This window comes from Scleropages formosus, chromosome 12 (genome assembly GCF_900964775.1).
Source record: "Scleropages formosus chromosome 12, fSclFor1.1, whole genome shotgun sequence".
In the NCBI taxonomy this organism is placed as follows: Eukaryota; Metazoa; Chordata; class Actinopteri; order Osteoglossiformes; family Osteoglossidae; genus Scleropages; species Scleropages formosus.
In genome coordinates, this window is record NC_041817.1 from 23,605,736 (window position 1) to 23,621,643 (window position 15,908).

At 43.0% G+C, this 15,908-nt stretch overlaps 1 protein-coding gene across 2 annotated transcripts in view; it reads left to right on the forward strand.

Annotated features, from left to right (window-relative positions):
• The window catches only part of LOC108928414 (dachshund homolog 1-like), a 138,185-nt gene that overhangs the window by 54,281 nt on the left and 67,996 nt on the right, over nt 1–15,908 (forward strand). For both annotated transcript variants that reach the window (XM_029256851.1, XM_029256850.1), the window contains exon 2: nt 11,480–11,595. In XM_029256851.1, the coding sequence (XP_029112684.1) occupies nt 11,480–11,595 (116 nt within the window). The remainder of the gene's footprint in view (nt 1–11,479; nt 11,596–15,908) is intronic.

The following is a 15,908-nucleotide window of genomic DNA, read 5'->3' on the forward strand; positions in this document are numbered from 1 at the left end:
TTCGGAACACAGCTGGCTGGATTGATCTGATCACGTTAGAAGAAACTTGAGCAGATCACTGGAGCTGCATAAACAATATCTAAACATGCAAACCGCTTCTGCAGTAGGGGCCTCCGGGGAGACGGCCGCCATTATTCCTGACTTTGAACGGGAGAAAATAGGGCACTCTTGTAAGCCCTCTCCGTACAGAGGTTTCTCACATTATATAAACATCTCCCTTCCTCTCCCACCGCCAATCTCTTTGGACTCCACAGGATTATTTACATTTCATTAACTATTAAAAAGGAAAAAGAGCACAAACAGTAGATAATTTTTGTTTAATTTCTCACGCAGGATTCTGATGCTTGGTCCAATTAATGTTAATCATTAAGGACTTCCTGTTTAACTTCAGCGTGAAGTGTGTTTGTCTCACGGAGGCTGTTTTCCTCCCCGGCCGCGCTCTCTGACTCGCGTTAGTCAGAGCACATGTGCTTGGTGGGGTTTTGTCAGTTTCAGACCTTTAAACCCGTCCATCTGTTTCCAGGTTGAGTTTTTGATTTTCATATGGTTCCATATGGCTTTGCTTGCCCAGTAATAAAAAATGAGCAGACCGTGTGTGTGTGTGTGTGTGTGTGTGTGTGTGTGTGTGTGTGTGTGTGTGTGTGTGTGTTTTGCCGGTGAAGCCTTTGTTGTGACACATTTATTTACATACAGCTTTTCATATTTCACATACTTTAGTGGGAAATGAAAGCAATAATAGTTTTACCCGCCAAGGCTCAATCGTGATTGTAAAAATGATCTTGCGTCACTTTCGTTATGTAATAAAATGCAGTAAATATCACTAAATGTGACTCGGATTCCATGTTTGCAGTGACGCCCGCGTCACTTTTACCACATTGTTCATCACTTTCTTCATGTTGTCTGTGCCTTTGATAAGTATTGTAATTAAAAGCACATTAAAGTATTAAGCAATGGCTCTATCTCTTAACTGACTTTCGACCATAATTTCCCAAAACAATGGGGAAGATTAATAAACTGCAGCTTTATTTCTTTTATTCACAGGCTGTACTATGGGGAGCAGATTAATACTCTTTAGGATGCATTTTCATTTATTATAGCTTGTGTACTCGGCTGCCAGAATTTGGGATTAATTAGAAATTAATCTTTGAACCAGGGCAAGTTTGTCTTTGTCTGTTCTGTGAGCATTGAGCGTATTACACATAATTTACTGCATCCTGTTTGTGGAAATCTCTCAAAAGTTTTACGTGCAAGCGCAAAATGCCTTCATAAGATCATAACCGGTTATATGTTTTAATGCTGCTGGCGTCATTATTCATGCATATGAATGCATTGACCGCTCTCTCTTATTCTTGCTTTATTCTTACGGGTTGTCTGTTTGTTTTATCTGACCTTTCATCTGAGATGTGTGTATGCCCTCGGTTCCTGGAAGCCGGATCCAGCGTCATACTGTGTTTCTCATAAAACGCTGTCCAAGAGGGACACTTTCTGTTGTTCACTTGGCAGTGACTCCCCTCTGCTTCAGCCTGTCAGAATGCCTAGGGGAGGGGGGTCATGTGATCAGAAATGTATTATTATTCCATGCAGATTATTTGGCTAACATCAGCTAAAAATGACTTTTAAAAAAAAAAAGATTTTAAGATCTGCTGTCTTTCAGCTGCAAAAGTCCTTTTAATTCACCAGTTGTGTGTTTCTTCCATATAGGTGTGTGTGTGCGTGTGTATCTATACATCTGTCTCTCTGTATCTGTCTCTCTATAGATACGTATGCATTATATATGTAATTATGTATAATGTATATGTATGTAGATATGAATGAAGAGGGGAAAGTATCAAGATGCCTTTTTTATTTACCATTAAAAGTTTCTCATGAGGACAGGCAGAATAATTGGAAAGTGCAGCTGGACTGTGTACAATCTTGTAAGGAATGGCTAGAAAATGAGATTAATCAGGAAGCAGACATTGTGGGGAAAGTTTGTCTGAATGCCTGACAGTCTCGCTCTTTCTCTCATTTCAAATGTTGGCAGGGTAGCACGCCGCTCCAAGGGAAATGTGCTCCTTTCATACTTGAGTAATTGATGAATTGTATGCAGTATGCAAATGAGAATCCATAAATCTTATGAATGACAGCTTAATTTATGTGAGCCTTAATGAATGCAGGATTAGATTTTAATTAAATATCCTCAAAGGCACCCTGACTGGTAAGTTTTTAAAGCCTTGTTTTTGAAGACTTGTTTCATAAGCATTGCAGTTCATGAAAATGAGAGATCAGTGGAAGCTGTTAGATTAAATTTCTTTACAATATGAAGATAAGACCTGTTCTGTTTTCTTAACCAAAGGGACTGCAATTAATAAATATTGGAGCAGGACAAAAAAAAAAAAAAAAAAATCATATCTTCCAATCTCATTTCAACTTTCCTGGAACTGCTCATTTTCATATATTTGATTAACAGCATTTACTTTTAACCATATCTGATTTATAACATTTGGTACAGTATCAGTTTAATTAAGAATGTCATTCATTAGTGGTGGAAAAAAAACAACCAATTAGGCGTTCTTCATCAGCCAGCATGATGTAGAAAGTCTGTTCAGTCATTATTAGTGGTAATAGAAATTAGACTAAATATAATTGTGGTCTCACATTTAGAATGAGCTATAATTTAATGGTGCATTACAGTAACGCAAATATATTGTTTTTATATTGTTAAATTTTGTGTCTCTGCGAAAGGGGTGTTCGTTGGGTATCCAAGCCTGCCTCTACTGGGATTTTAATTCATTGCTTCCACTCTTTTTGTTGTCCTATTAGAATTTCTTTACTCGTTCTCATTAAAAGCTGAGCACCCAGAGCCCGGGCGTCTCACGTAGCACTGCACGCATCCTGAGTCATTACCATGGCCCATGGTGTGGGGTCCGCAGGTTGCACCCTGGAATGCGCTGTGCGGAGGACCACAGCCCCCAACCCGACCCTCACGGCGTTCTCTACATCTGATCTCTTTTATTGTCCAGAACAAAATTGGGCTGCGTAGCTCAGGACACAGCTGCCCTCGTGCTCACAACGATCTTTTTTTTCTTTAACGTGAGACTCGTATGTGTAATCCATCTGTCTCTCTGGCCCAGGTCACCGAGGTCCTGCTACCTGAGCGAAGGGTCCTTTGACAGGTGTGCGTGTGTTTTCGAGAGCGTGTGTCATATGTAATGGACAAGGACTTGGAGCACCTCATTTCAGTGAACTGCTGTACTGCAACGATTACGTCCGCTTCCATCCAGTCGTAAAATTCTATAATCATATTCGCTGCAAATTAAAACTTGAATATGAGGAATGGTCCAAGTGCAGACTGCAGCATCTCAATGTAAAGTTTTTAAAGCAGTGTACAGTTATGTTGTTGTAACCTTGATGTTTCATGCTGCGAAACATGCAAATGGTTAAAGTGCGCTATTAAATTCTCTTTACATTTATTCATTTCACTGATGCTTTTCTCAAAAGCGACCTACAGCGTTAGTCTACCTACGGTTATTTACCCATTTATACAGCTGGGTAATGTTACTGGAGCAATTTTTTAGGGTTAGTACCCTGCTCAGGGGTACAACGGCCCCAGGTGGGGATCGAACCTGTGACCTTTGGGTTTAAAGGCAGCAGCTCTCACCACTACACAACCGTTAATCTGCAAACAGTTATTTACTTGTTTATGTGGGTCATTTGTTAGTGTATCACGGTAATCGCCTCGATCAAGGGTACTACAGCAGGAGGTGGGATTCGAACCCACGGATGCTACCTGCTGCCTTCCCGTATATGCTGAGTAGTTTGCTGCTGTGCAACCATGGACAATAAGCAAAGGCGCATCTCAAAACTAGTTTCCCCCGTTATGTTGATCATAACCATTTCAAATTTGTAATTTTATCCCGTCTGACTTGTAATAAATAGGCGGTTCTGTAAATACAACCGTTGCCCACCTTGTCCTTCAAGCAAAGATAAACCTTGGGATGTGTTGCTGTCATAGCGCCTATTCAAAGCGAAATACAAACTCCAGGCTGAAAAGTTTAGTACAAAATGTATAAAAAAAAGCATTTTACATGTGTCTAGTAGTATTTTTTTTCCGGGGGTCTCTGACTTTGTAATTTCTGTAAAAACCCAGTTTCCATTAATGGTCACCACCTCTGCAAACCAATCAATGAGGCGTGTGCTGCTATCGCTCGGAAAGAAATGAAAAATAAACCAGCGATAATCCCTGAGTTAAAAGGTTATTCAATGCGATAAAAGCTATTTTGTTAATTTATTTACTCTCTGCTCTGCAGAGATAAAGAAAAGGAACAATTAGGGAATTGTAGGTGGGAGATTTTAAAAGGGCAATGACATTGAGTTAATATTTTATAAGAGCTGATTGGCAGTGTGCGGAGGAAGTCTTTATTTAGAATCGCGGCGGCACGGCGGTTCATGTGCTCTCCATTCTGAAATAGTCTGCAGAAATGGAATAAATATAATAGATGGCCTTTTTGAAACTTCAAACAATGGGGGAGATTAGTGGCTAATCGAGCCGTGCGTAGCCAACCAAATGCTAAGTTAATCACGCAAACAGGACCTTTGTATACAAGCTCCAGATGGGCTTTTCCTTCCGGAATGGCCCTAGTGCCGTCCGACTGCAGCGTTCCTTCCCAGGTGTAATTTGCCCGATTTTTCTAAAAAAAAAAGCCAATGTGTACATTGGATCCGAAAGGTCACCGGTTCGGTTGCATGCATTATGAAGTAGTGTGGCATTAATTCCATGCATTAAAGAATGTCACTTTTTTTTTTTTTTCCCCCCCCCACGCAAGTAAAGTGATGCAACAATTGATTCTCGGTAGAAAAATTGAGGTCGAGTCGGCAGCAACGTAACGATGCGAGGATCGTTGTGGAAAACGAGCTCTAAAAGCAGCCTGGCGGGGCTCCGGCAGCGTTCAAGATCTCGCCAATGTGATCGCACAAGTCGCCCTTTCAGTGACGATCTTTATTTCTCAGCAAACACAAGGCCGCGCTTCAAATAACATTGCGTTTACGCAACAGAAATTCTTTCCTGGGTAATTAGGGACAATTCGGCAACACTGTAAACAAAAGGTTTAACCTGCCATCCCCATTAAGATACGTGACATTTACCGCATGTGATTTAAGAGGATTCCTGGAAAATCCCAACCCCACAGGTAGTACAGCCCAGGGAGCCGAGGGAAATAGGAGCTCTTTGGGCAAGAAAGTAGTCGTCAACTCTTTGAGCTGTAAACATTGACTTCTTTCCATTTCTACTTTCTCACCAGTTTCCCACCCTTTATTTCTATTTTTTTATTTAGCTGATGCGTTTCTCGAAAGCAACTTACAATGTTAAGATATTTACCCATTTATACGGGTGGGTAATTTTACTGGAGAAATTTAGGGTAAGTACGTTTCTGAAGGGTACTACAGCCGGAGGTGAGGAGCAAACCTACGACCTTTGGATCCAAAGGCAGCAGCTCTAACCCCTACGCTACCAGCTGTCGCTTTCTATGTTTTTATAAATTAAATTAACTGTCTTTCTCCACAAACTCTTATTCAAAACCAGCTGCTGACAGATTCATCTCGTAAACATGTACCATTTGTCACCTTGTTACTGACACCACCCACGAGCTGTAAACACTGTGGAAGTGAGTTGAATTAGACTGTCTCACTCTCCTGGTTTGTTTTTGGGTAAAAGGCAGTACAGTGGTAAGAGTCACTGCGTTGTACTTAAAGACCTCAGGTTCAGACCTTGCCTCCTGCTGCATAACTCTTGTTCGAGGTATTTACCCTGAATTTGTATGGTCAAAATGACACCGTTGTATAAAAGGATAAATCATTCTAAAATGCTTTGGAGGGAAAGGCATCAGCTAAATATGGTTATTAATTTATTCATTTAACTGATAGTTTTTCCTCCAAAGTAACTTACTATGTTAAGCTAACTACAGTAATTTACCATTTATACAGCTTCGTTTTACTGGAGCACTTAGGGGTAAGTATCTCGCTCAAGGATACGACAGTAGATCTGACCACTACGCTAGTAGCTGTCCAGCTATTTTTCGTATTTATTTCTTCAGTTGATGCTTTTTTCCTAGGCGACCTTCAATGTCAGTTTTATACAAAGCCGTTTAAAATGCGAACTCTCTCAGTTCAGGTTACACGTTGACAGCCCTCACCACTACGCCACCTGCTGCTCTCTATCAGAAAAAATGTGCAAACACGGTATTTGATGTACCCAGCACAGTATCGTTACCAGTAAAACAACCGGAGACGGCCGTTCGTTCACAAAGAAGCGTTCCATAAGCACGGCCATATGATGCACGTGAAACACCTTGCGTTTTTTTTTTTTCCCTCCATTTTTCCCCACTCTAAAACGAATAACTGAGGATAAGAACAGCGAGGACGGAATGAGCCGAGTGCTCGGAATGCTTAGCGTGGGCTTTCTGCAAGGAAGGTGGACTGGAGCAATGATTAATAGACACGGGCTGTTGTGCTCTAATGTTGTGCACTGAAATGTGAACTGGGCGAAGTGTATTGTTTGACTATAATCTGATTGCATTAGCAGCAGTAGCGTGTTGGATGGTATCGGGTTCCTGCTAGCACGGCTGGGTCAACATGGATCAAGTCCATTAAAGGAAGCAAGGTTCAGGGAAAGTTCAGTTCTATTTTCTTTCCACCAGACTTGCATGTATTAAAAAAGAAAAGTTATGTTTTTTTTATTTTTTTTTATCTGCAGCATATTTGCTGTGTGAAGCTGGTTTGGTGTGTTTCCATACATGGACATGGGGATTATTAAGACAGGAACCAAGGTTTAAGCATCATGCAGGACTCATCCACGTGACATGGAGGAAAACATTTAATTTTAACAGTCCGGGCTGATGTGCACCATCCGCTAGCTGAAGTTTTTCGTGGAGGTGTTATTTCGTGAGGAGGCTTCTCATCCACACACCCCTATTGTTCCAGGAACGTTGAAGGAATGTGACTTTCCAGGAACGATGCACATGATCGTGGAGGCGTTGAGCACTTGGCAGCTAAGAAGACAGGACTTGACCCTTTTCATTTTTAATTATAAAAATGCATTTTCGCCACGAGCGAGTCCTGAACTATCAAAGTATCTGTCCGCACGGCTCCTTTCTTCAAGTTTTGCTTTAGCTTTATGCAGATGATGTGTTTGGAGGCACCGCAGAGTCCAGGTATCGCAGGGATTTTCAAGGGCTACTGCTGACCAAAGGGAATCTCTGAAGAGGAGATTTAGTTGAACGTTGAGGCCACGAAAGACCATTTGTCGCATCGGAAAGAACTTCTAACGAATGAATGAGTTATTCGTCAGTCTCTGCAAAATGCCTTCAGTCTCCACAGATTGTGTGTAGACTGATATCTGATGTGATGTAAATATATAAATAATATGCTATTTCATGTAATTTACTTTATATAAATATGTAATATCATATATAGCATTTTTTTTTTAATAGTTGCTTGTTAAACACCAGTTAATCCACAATTCAGATTTAGTTTTTCATGGACCTATTGATAATACCTTTATTTTTTTGATCAATATGTAACAATTATGTATTTTATTATGGTCCACACCAGTGTCTACCTCTAAAAATATTCTCTTGAATATTTTTACTACTTTGACTATAACACTTGACCTGCGCAATAAATACCGAATTCTGGAATATCTCGTAAACATTTGTAAATTTACTTCTACATGGCCATCCCCGATATATGCTGTAATTATTTGCCCTCGTGCTGCAGGTGCTTTGCCTATGAGTGTATGTTTTTTCATGGTGTTCTGATTCGGTCTATGTTGTCGTGACCCTTTTCTGTCGTTAAGTATGCTGTATAAATAGGTGCACAGATTGCGCTATGGATGCGGCGAGTAATACTTTGCACAACACCCTGCAGCAGAGTCGAAAGTCCGGTGGTCATGGTTCGGATTTTCTTGCCAAGATATGGTTGCACCGTGTGCACGTGTGTGAGATTACCAAATACGAAACACACTTCTCGCACCAATTTGAGAGTGAAAAAGGCCACATGGCCCACAGTGTACTGCAATACTGACCGCCTCCCTCCCCTGAGATAAACAGCAACCCCCCCCCTTTTTCTTCTTTTGACAAGCTCACCATGTAATTGATTTCATAGCAAAACGCGGTACAGAAGCCTATGGAGGTACAAATCATCGCGAGCAGAGTCAGGGCGGCGTAACCAAATACCTCGGCTAAATGCTTTGTGCGCCGTTTGAATTTACCCGCAGATCCATGTCTGACTGGGGGAGAAGTACATGTTACTTTTTCGCCCGCGTTACCCCCCCACCCCGCTTTCCGTGTTGTCAAAAAGCTTTTTACCATCACCCACCTCCACCGAGATCTTTCATAAATAATTCAGCGGGGTAAATTGAAAACGATGACAGTAAAACCATCCGCAGTTTTCATCGCAGGATCAAGTAGGTGTTTCTGTAGAAATAAGAATTACATTTCAAAACATCCCCCCCGCTGAGCCGGCTCTCGTATCCTCTTTCCCTCTAATTTGTGAGTAATATGGTTTGAGGAAAGCACTAAAATCTGATAAAGGGCTGAAATGGAATCCTCGATCCGCCGATGCCTCGCGAGTGAGATGTTGGCCTGGCGAGGCTCTTCACAGTGGAGCTGCTCCTCATTAAATTAGAATGTGTAAAATAAGAGACATCCCAAAAAGGGGGCTGCTCTGTGTTTTACTGTATTACCGTGAAGAAGTGTTTAGACAAGCAGGTTTCCTCGACTTTTTTACGCAGTACGTTGCTTCGTTGAAGCCAGTAACAAGACGACTTTTCCCTTTTTTGGGTGGGGGGGGAGACGCGACAATGCATTATACAATAATTACGTTGTGTGTGTGTTTTTGTGATTGCCCTGTGATGAGCTGCCATCCTGCCCAGAGTTTACCCTGCTTTACACCCCATGACCCTGCACTGGACAAGTTGTTTTCCATAATGAATGGATGGATTTTGTATCAAGTGAGATGTTTGCTTTAATTCACTAAATTGCATTCATCAGTCCACGAACATGCGTTATGCATCATCAGTGCACTATAAGAAACACACAAATATGTGTGAGCCCCTAAATACGTTTAAAAGTCACTGCAGCCTTTTGGTAATACACCCTTTCTATAGTTTGTATTTGCAAGGCAGATGGGGGTTTTTCTGGAAAATGTCCTCTTTAATTATTTACATTTATTCATTTAGCTCCAAGGAATTTACAGTGTTAAGGTTACAATTATTTACCCATTTATACAGCTGGCTTATTTTACTGGAGCAGTTTAGGGTAAGTACCTTGGTCAAGGGTTCTACAAGCCAGAGGTGGGGATCAAACCTGCAACCTTGGGATCTAAAGGCAGTAGCCCTAACCACTACGCTACCAGCTGACCATTACTCAACGTATGGGTGGTACGATGAAATCCTGGAGTTGAAGCGGTTTGTAGATACTATTGTTATATAAGGGGAAAAAGATGTTCAACTTGTTGGCTCTGCTTTTAGATCACGGACTGAAGTCGTCCCCTTTGTTTACCTTTGCGCACATTTCCTCTCTGTGTCCTGTCCTGTCTCGTTCGCTGATGGAGAGTGACATCACCTGTAATTCATCTAATGTAATTACAGTGGCTCGTGCCTATTCACGCTATTCTCTGCCCGCGTATCGTGCCTGACGAAGCAAAACGCAAAGTTTGCGTTGAATAAAATCCGTACGAGGGCACCGGCGATGCGCGGAGGTCGTCTAGATGCATTATAACACCGCCGCCGTCAGACTTGACGACGAGTTTAGTGTTGTACGGTATAAATAAAATAACGATCAGCACTGTCAGGTTGTGTTTTTGTTAATCTCATAGGTGTCTCGTATTTATTACGTTTATTATAGCGTAATTTAGCCAACGCTGCATACAAAGTTAAACTGCTTTCTCAGGTTTACAGCTGGGTCATTTTTACTGTAACAATTTAGGGTAAGTACCTTGCTCAAAGGCTCTACAGCAGAAGGCAGGATTCGAACCTGCGAGCACCGGATCCAAAAGTAGCAGCTATCACTGCGCTAGGCCATATTAGGGTCTAGTTTGTTCATTTTAAAGGCCTATGCATGCTGTAAAATTCAGGGTCCAGACAAAACCTCCTGTTTTGTAACACAAAATGCACTTTAATGCCATTTAGTACCATTAGAATTGTAAGAAAAAATATAAATTATGTTAATATTGCAATCTTTCTCTGTGTTGGCTAATTTCTGAATGACGTAGGACACAGGATCAGGTGGTAGTAAATGAAATTTAAATAAACCTTAACTCGATGTTTTTTTAATATTGCTTTTTTTTTTATTTTTCAAAGATACGGTATGATGTTCTGTTCATTGTGCATTTTTATGATTGTGAAACTAATTTTATGTTGTTAAACAGTGAGCTGTAAATATGATGCAAATATTAATGTATGCTACAATACTTATGATGCCTTCTTTATTGCAGTCTCATTATATAATAAATATAGTATTTTAGTATTTCATAAGCTACAAATAATCAGAAGAATAAAAATTTTAATTATTTGTCCTGGGGGTTTTGTCGTCTGGCATTTTGTCCTACGCTCGTAAAATTCGGCGCGAATGCAAAGACAAAGGTTCCTTCACGTCTGTCGAAGATTACATCAGCGAAGTTTCGGTCTACCGCGGGGCCCGAAGATGCAGAGCTGTGCAGAATGCAGGTTCTTTGCAAGTTTGGCTTTAAAAAGGAGCTTGATGTCGCTCCCGCTAACCCCGAGGTGCCGAGTCAAAACGTGGCTCTTAACTTATCATCCGATACGGGAAAACAGGCGAAAAACAAAGACGTTTGATGAGGCTTTGAGCACAAGCGCGCGCTCTCATTTATCATCTCAGATACTTGGTTAGCCATGTAGAGTAATAAAACATTCCATCAGAAATGTAGTACAGGTCGGAATCAGTCGGCGAGCCGCCTTCCAGCTAGCTCCGGTATTAAATCAAGCAAGCAGAACATTTCCTTAGGCAGCCATTGGCTTTTAATTTCCTGAAGAACCTTAAAATATCATTCATTACAAGAACTACATATATTTGGCTTTTAAAAGTCTCATAAATCAATAGTGGACCGACTGCAATAATTAAAACAAGTTAACATGTAATTTTCGGGCCGGGAAGGAAAAAAAAAAAAGGCAGCACTCCGGATTTTAGCATATGCAAACGAGGCAATTCAAATAGAGCCGAGATATTAATACTGAGGAGCAGGTAACGAGGTACGGGCTATGAATTATGCATCAAAAAGCGGTTGATCTTCAATAAAGGAAATGAATTCAGCGTGTAATCTAATTAGTAATGGAAGTCTATTATGTCGAGCTGCAGAAAGCAACTGTCCTTGAAAAGAAACTTATTTACAGTAGTGTGTTAACTCTTTAGCATGGAATGGGATTTTTGGTGGAGTCCAAATGTTAAACGCCCCCCACCTCCACCCATTTTTGTTTCAATTCCAGCTCGAGACCCGGGAGACCCCCGAAGAGGACCCAGAGCGTGACGTCGCCGGAGAACCCCCACATCATGCCGCACTCGGTCCCGGGCCTCATGTCGCCGGGAATCATTCCTCCCACAGGTGAGTTCGGGGGTCCCATCTTCGTAGGTCACGTGCCTGGGCCCGCCGTCCGGATCTCTAACCACTTTTCTACAAGCCTCATTGCACCAAACACCGATGGTGAAACACAAAGGCGACTTATGTGTGTCTGCAGTATTGTCTCTGAGTCCAGGCGGTACATGTGCGCTCTTCGTGATCGGCCCTCTAAGTACGAGTCTGCTGCTCCTTGTGTAACGTGCCCTTTTTTGGGGTTTTTTGGATCCTAGTACAAACAGAGCCTTCACTTGAATCACGGGGAAAAAGGCTTTGATTCACTCACTGAAATGGATCTGAACCCTGGGCCACCACCGCTGGCTCAGATGTACGTAGTGATATCACTTGAAGTGCTGATACGATTGACTGCAGACTTACCAACGTTGACTCTCCGTTGAACTTTTCCCCAAAGCAGCTTCTGCTGTTAAACTACCTGTAGTTATTTTGCCCATTTATACAGCTGGGTAGTTTTTACTGGAGCAGTTTAGGGTAATTTAGAGTAAGTATCTTACTCAAGGGTACTACAGCCAGAGGTGGGACCTTTGGATTCAAAGGTGGCGGTTTTGACCACTACATTTATTTATGTAGCAGATGATTTTTTCCCAAAGCGACTTCCAATGAACTCTGTGTAGTGTTATCAGCCCACATACCTTATTCACCAAGGTGACTTACACCGCAGGTGGGCGTGGTGGCGCTGCGGGTTTGGCCGGGTCCTGTTCTCTGGTGGGTCTGGGGTTCGAGTCCTGCTCGGGGTGCCTTGTGATGGACTGGCGTCCTGTCCTGGTCCCCTCCCCCTCCTGCCTTGCGCCCTGTGTTGCCCGGTTAGGCTCCGGTTCACCATGACCCTGCTTGGGACAAGCGGTTTTAGACAATGTGTGTGTGCGTGTGACTTACACTGCTAGAGACACTACTTAGACTGGGTCACTTGTCCATACAGTGGAACACACTCTCTTCGTCACTCACACAGTGGGAGGAAACCAGAGCACCTGGAGGAAACACACACAGACAGCATGCAAACTCCGCACAGACTGAGCAGGGATCAAACCCATGCCCTCTCGCACCACCCAGGCGCCGTGCCACTGCTCTAGTAGTTGCCCTCATATCTGACATCTATATCCAGTTTGACTTAGAATTTTCAGTTTGCGTACAAAGCCGTTTGATTTACTCGTTCATATAGCTGGGTAACTTCTACTACATGAGTACCTCGATCAGGGTTTGTACAACTGGCTCTAGCCACTACACCACCTGCCCCTATAATATATCATATAAATCATATTTTATATTACATCTAACAATCTGGATCTTATCCAGTCTGATTATATCAGACAGTTTAACTGATGAGAACAGATTTTGAAGCAGATACACTTATAAAACTCACTGTAGTCTTTTCTTCATTTGACATTTTCCTTAACATTTTTGACACTGTTCACAAAAATCTCTTTTTTTTTTGGGATGGAACCAATTTTTAATCGTTTTTTTCATTCGAATACCATCAATTGTTGGTTTCATCAGAACAGAAAGATAATAAATTGGTTGCGAATTATTTTCTCCAAGATTATTTATTTCATTAGAAGTTGTTTAGCGCCTTGAGTGGAATTTAATTAGGCCAATTAAAGCCACTGCGGTACTGTAGGTGCGCAGGCAGCTCTGGAGTTAAATCGGGCCCATCGTTGCCAGAATCCACGACAACCTTTCTGTGCTTTGCGTTTGCCCCCCGAGCGCGTTTTACCGCGGTGAATACTTTGCACCCTTTTTTCCGCGCACTTTGATGTCCGTGAAGAAGCTCGTCCTGCTTTTCACGCTTTTTTGTTTCCCTCTCCCGTTTGCCTAAGTGCTCGAAAATGAATCGCAGTTGTAGAAACTCGCCGCGGTATCACCTTCGGTTTTTACCACAATGCTGCTACAGGTCGGCTGCGTTTTCAAAGCAGTGTTTCCCATTAGCACCTTTCAGATGTGCCCCCTTATTAAAATGTGTCACAAATCAGCAACCATCGGCACATATTTTTCTGACATATCCATATAGAATATCAAACATTTCTTGCCCACCGTTTTCCCTCGTGTTTTTTTTCGATTTTTATTTTATCCTCTTCTTTAAATTCATGGAAGAAATAAGTTCCCTTTGTTATTGTAAGTTTTTCTTTTTTTTTTTTTTTTTTTTTTTCCTTTGGCGTTTCATCCCGCCGCTCAAACACTCAAACACAACACTCCAGCATTTGGCCAAAAGTGCCTCGGAGCCGCCTTTGAAATTCAAAAGGAGCCGTAGGATTGGCAACGAGGAACAATGGGGCCCTCGGACGCGGCGCTGCTGCTCTCCGCCGCCGGAGCTGGAATCACTTTGCCCACTTTTATGTCTGCGAGAGGTCGTGCCACCGGTGTCTTTTTGGAAATAGGAACTTAAAGGCCACAGGGGACAGGCAGGCCTCGAGAGCCCGGTTTTGTTTAGCTGAACATGGCGAAAAAAAAAAAAAAGGAGGGAAAAAAAGAAAGGGGGGTGGGGTGAGGGAGGGGGCCTTTGATATCGTTCTCGTCAGACCCTGGAAGAACTCTCTGCTTCTATTCTGTGATCTTGACATTTTGTCAAGGCGTTCGGAAAACAGTAAATAAGAGCGAGACGGCCGGGCCTGACGGAGCCGATCGTATTTCCGCGCGCGTGGACTCAAATGGGATCCACCTTGTCGCCGCCCTCAAGTGCGCAGTTTTTAATGGCGATGCCGTAGGAAATGAGAGGAGAAACGGAGACGGCCGTCGGCGGGTCAACGGGTGATGCAGATTTGTAATTGACTGTCGCGAGCTCCCGCATGGGCACGCGGAGCACGTTGAGGGATTCGAAGTTTGACGCCGAGCCGCTTTGATGAGCCACCCTGTTGGACGTCTGGTATCCAACCCGCTCCATGTCCGTCCGCCGCCCCAGGCGGAGTCCATCAGGTGAGCGAGCGGGATGTCTCCATCCAGTGCTGTTGGTCCACACACACAGAGTTCGCTAAGTGATGTATGGTTGAGTGACCCAGCGTAAGTAGTGTATCTAGCAGTGTAAGGCACCACGGTGAATAAGGTGCGTGGGCTGATGACACTACGTAGAGTTCATCGGAAGTCGCTTTAGAGAAAAGCGTCTGCTAAACAAATACATGTAATTTATGAAAATAGAGAAAATGACAGCTGGTAGTGTAGGGATTAGAGCTTTGGGTGCGAAGGTCGCGGGTTCGATCCCCACTTCCGGTTGTAGTACCCTTGAGCAAGGTACTTACCCTAAATTGCTCCAGGAAAAAAAAGAAAAAAATTGCACAGCTGTATAAATTGTTAAATAATTGTAAGCTTGCGACCGCAATAATTGTAATGATAACATTGCAAGTCGATTTGTAGAAAAGCGTCAGCTCAATGAATAAATGTGAATGGAAAGAAAGTCGTATGAAATAAATATATTGTTATTATAGCTGTATCCAAGACTTTTGGAAACCCAAACCCACAAATAAATAAAATTTGTATTATTGGCTTCTTATCAATAGTGACTTTGTGGTAAAAGTGACTTCAGAGTTCAAAACAAATTACAGACTGAGCTCCGCTCGCACACGTGTTCGTGAGCCGAGGAGCCCGGCTCGTCGGAATATGTCTGTAAAAAACGTCCGTAATTTGCTCCAATCACTTTTTCTGCGAGTTTGTTGCCACGAAGTTCCGTCATTGTTAGAATGTACAAAAGGGCAAAGTGTTGCTTCCTTAAGTCGAGTCCCTGGGTTCAGAGCAGACGCCACGGTGCCGTTGATCGCTATCTTTTTTTTCTTTTCCCCTTTAAATGACTTCGGTCGGGGTTAGCTGAAGAAATCTTAATCTGCTTACGTTCCCATTTAATAAAACAAATATCAAACACATCCTTTGTAAATGGCCTCCTCTGGGCTGGGCTCCAGGGGCTTTGCATCCTCTAATGCCTGACGGCAAGATTGCCCTTCCAAATCCTATTATTTGCTCCGGGGCCGACAGCGCGCGGAAATGACATCTCCTTTAGACCGAAGGAGCTTCGGGGGCCTTCGGGCTGCGACTCTGACCCCCGGCTTCCTGCTAGGCCTGGGAATGGACTCCGCGAGCGTCCCGTCACGGTCGGGACGCACGCGCACCTCTTCGCTCGTCCCTTCTTTCGCGGTCAATCCGGGCTGGGCGGTTTCCTAGCGCCGCCCTTGCGGCGGTCAGGTGACGCGCGTCACGGAGTTTGACGGCGACGCGGCTAACGTCCGTGTCCGTGAGGATCGCGGAGGCGTCTGAAGGCGGATGTAGATTTAGGCGAAATGAAATGAAGTGTCATTTGTGCGCGC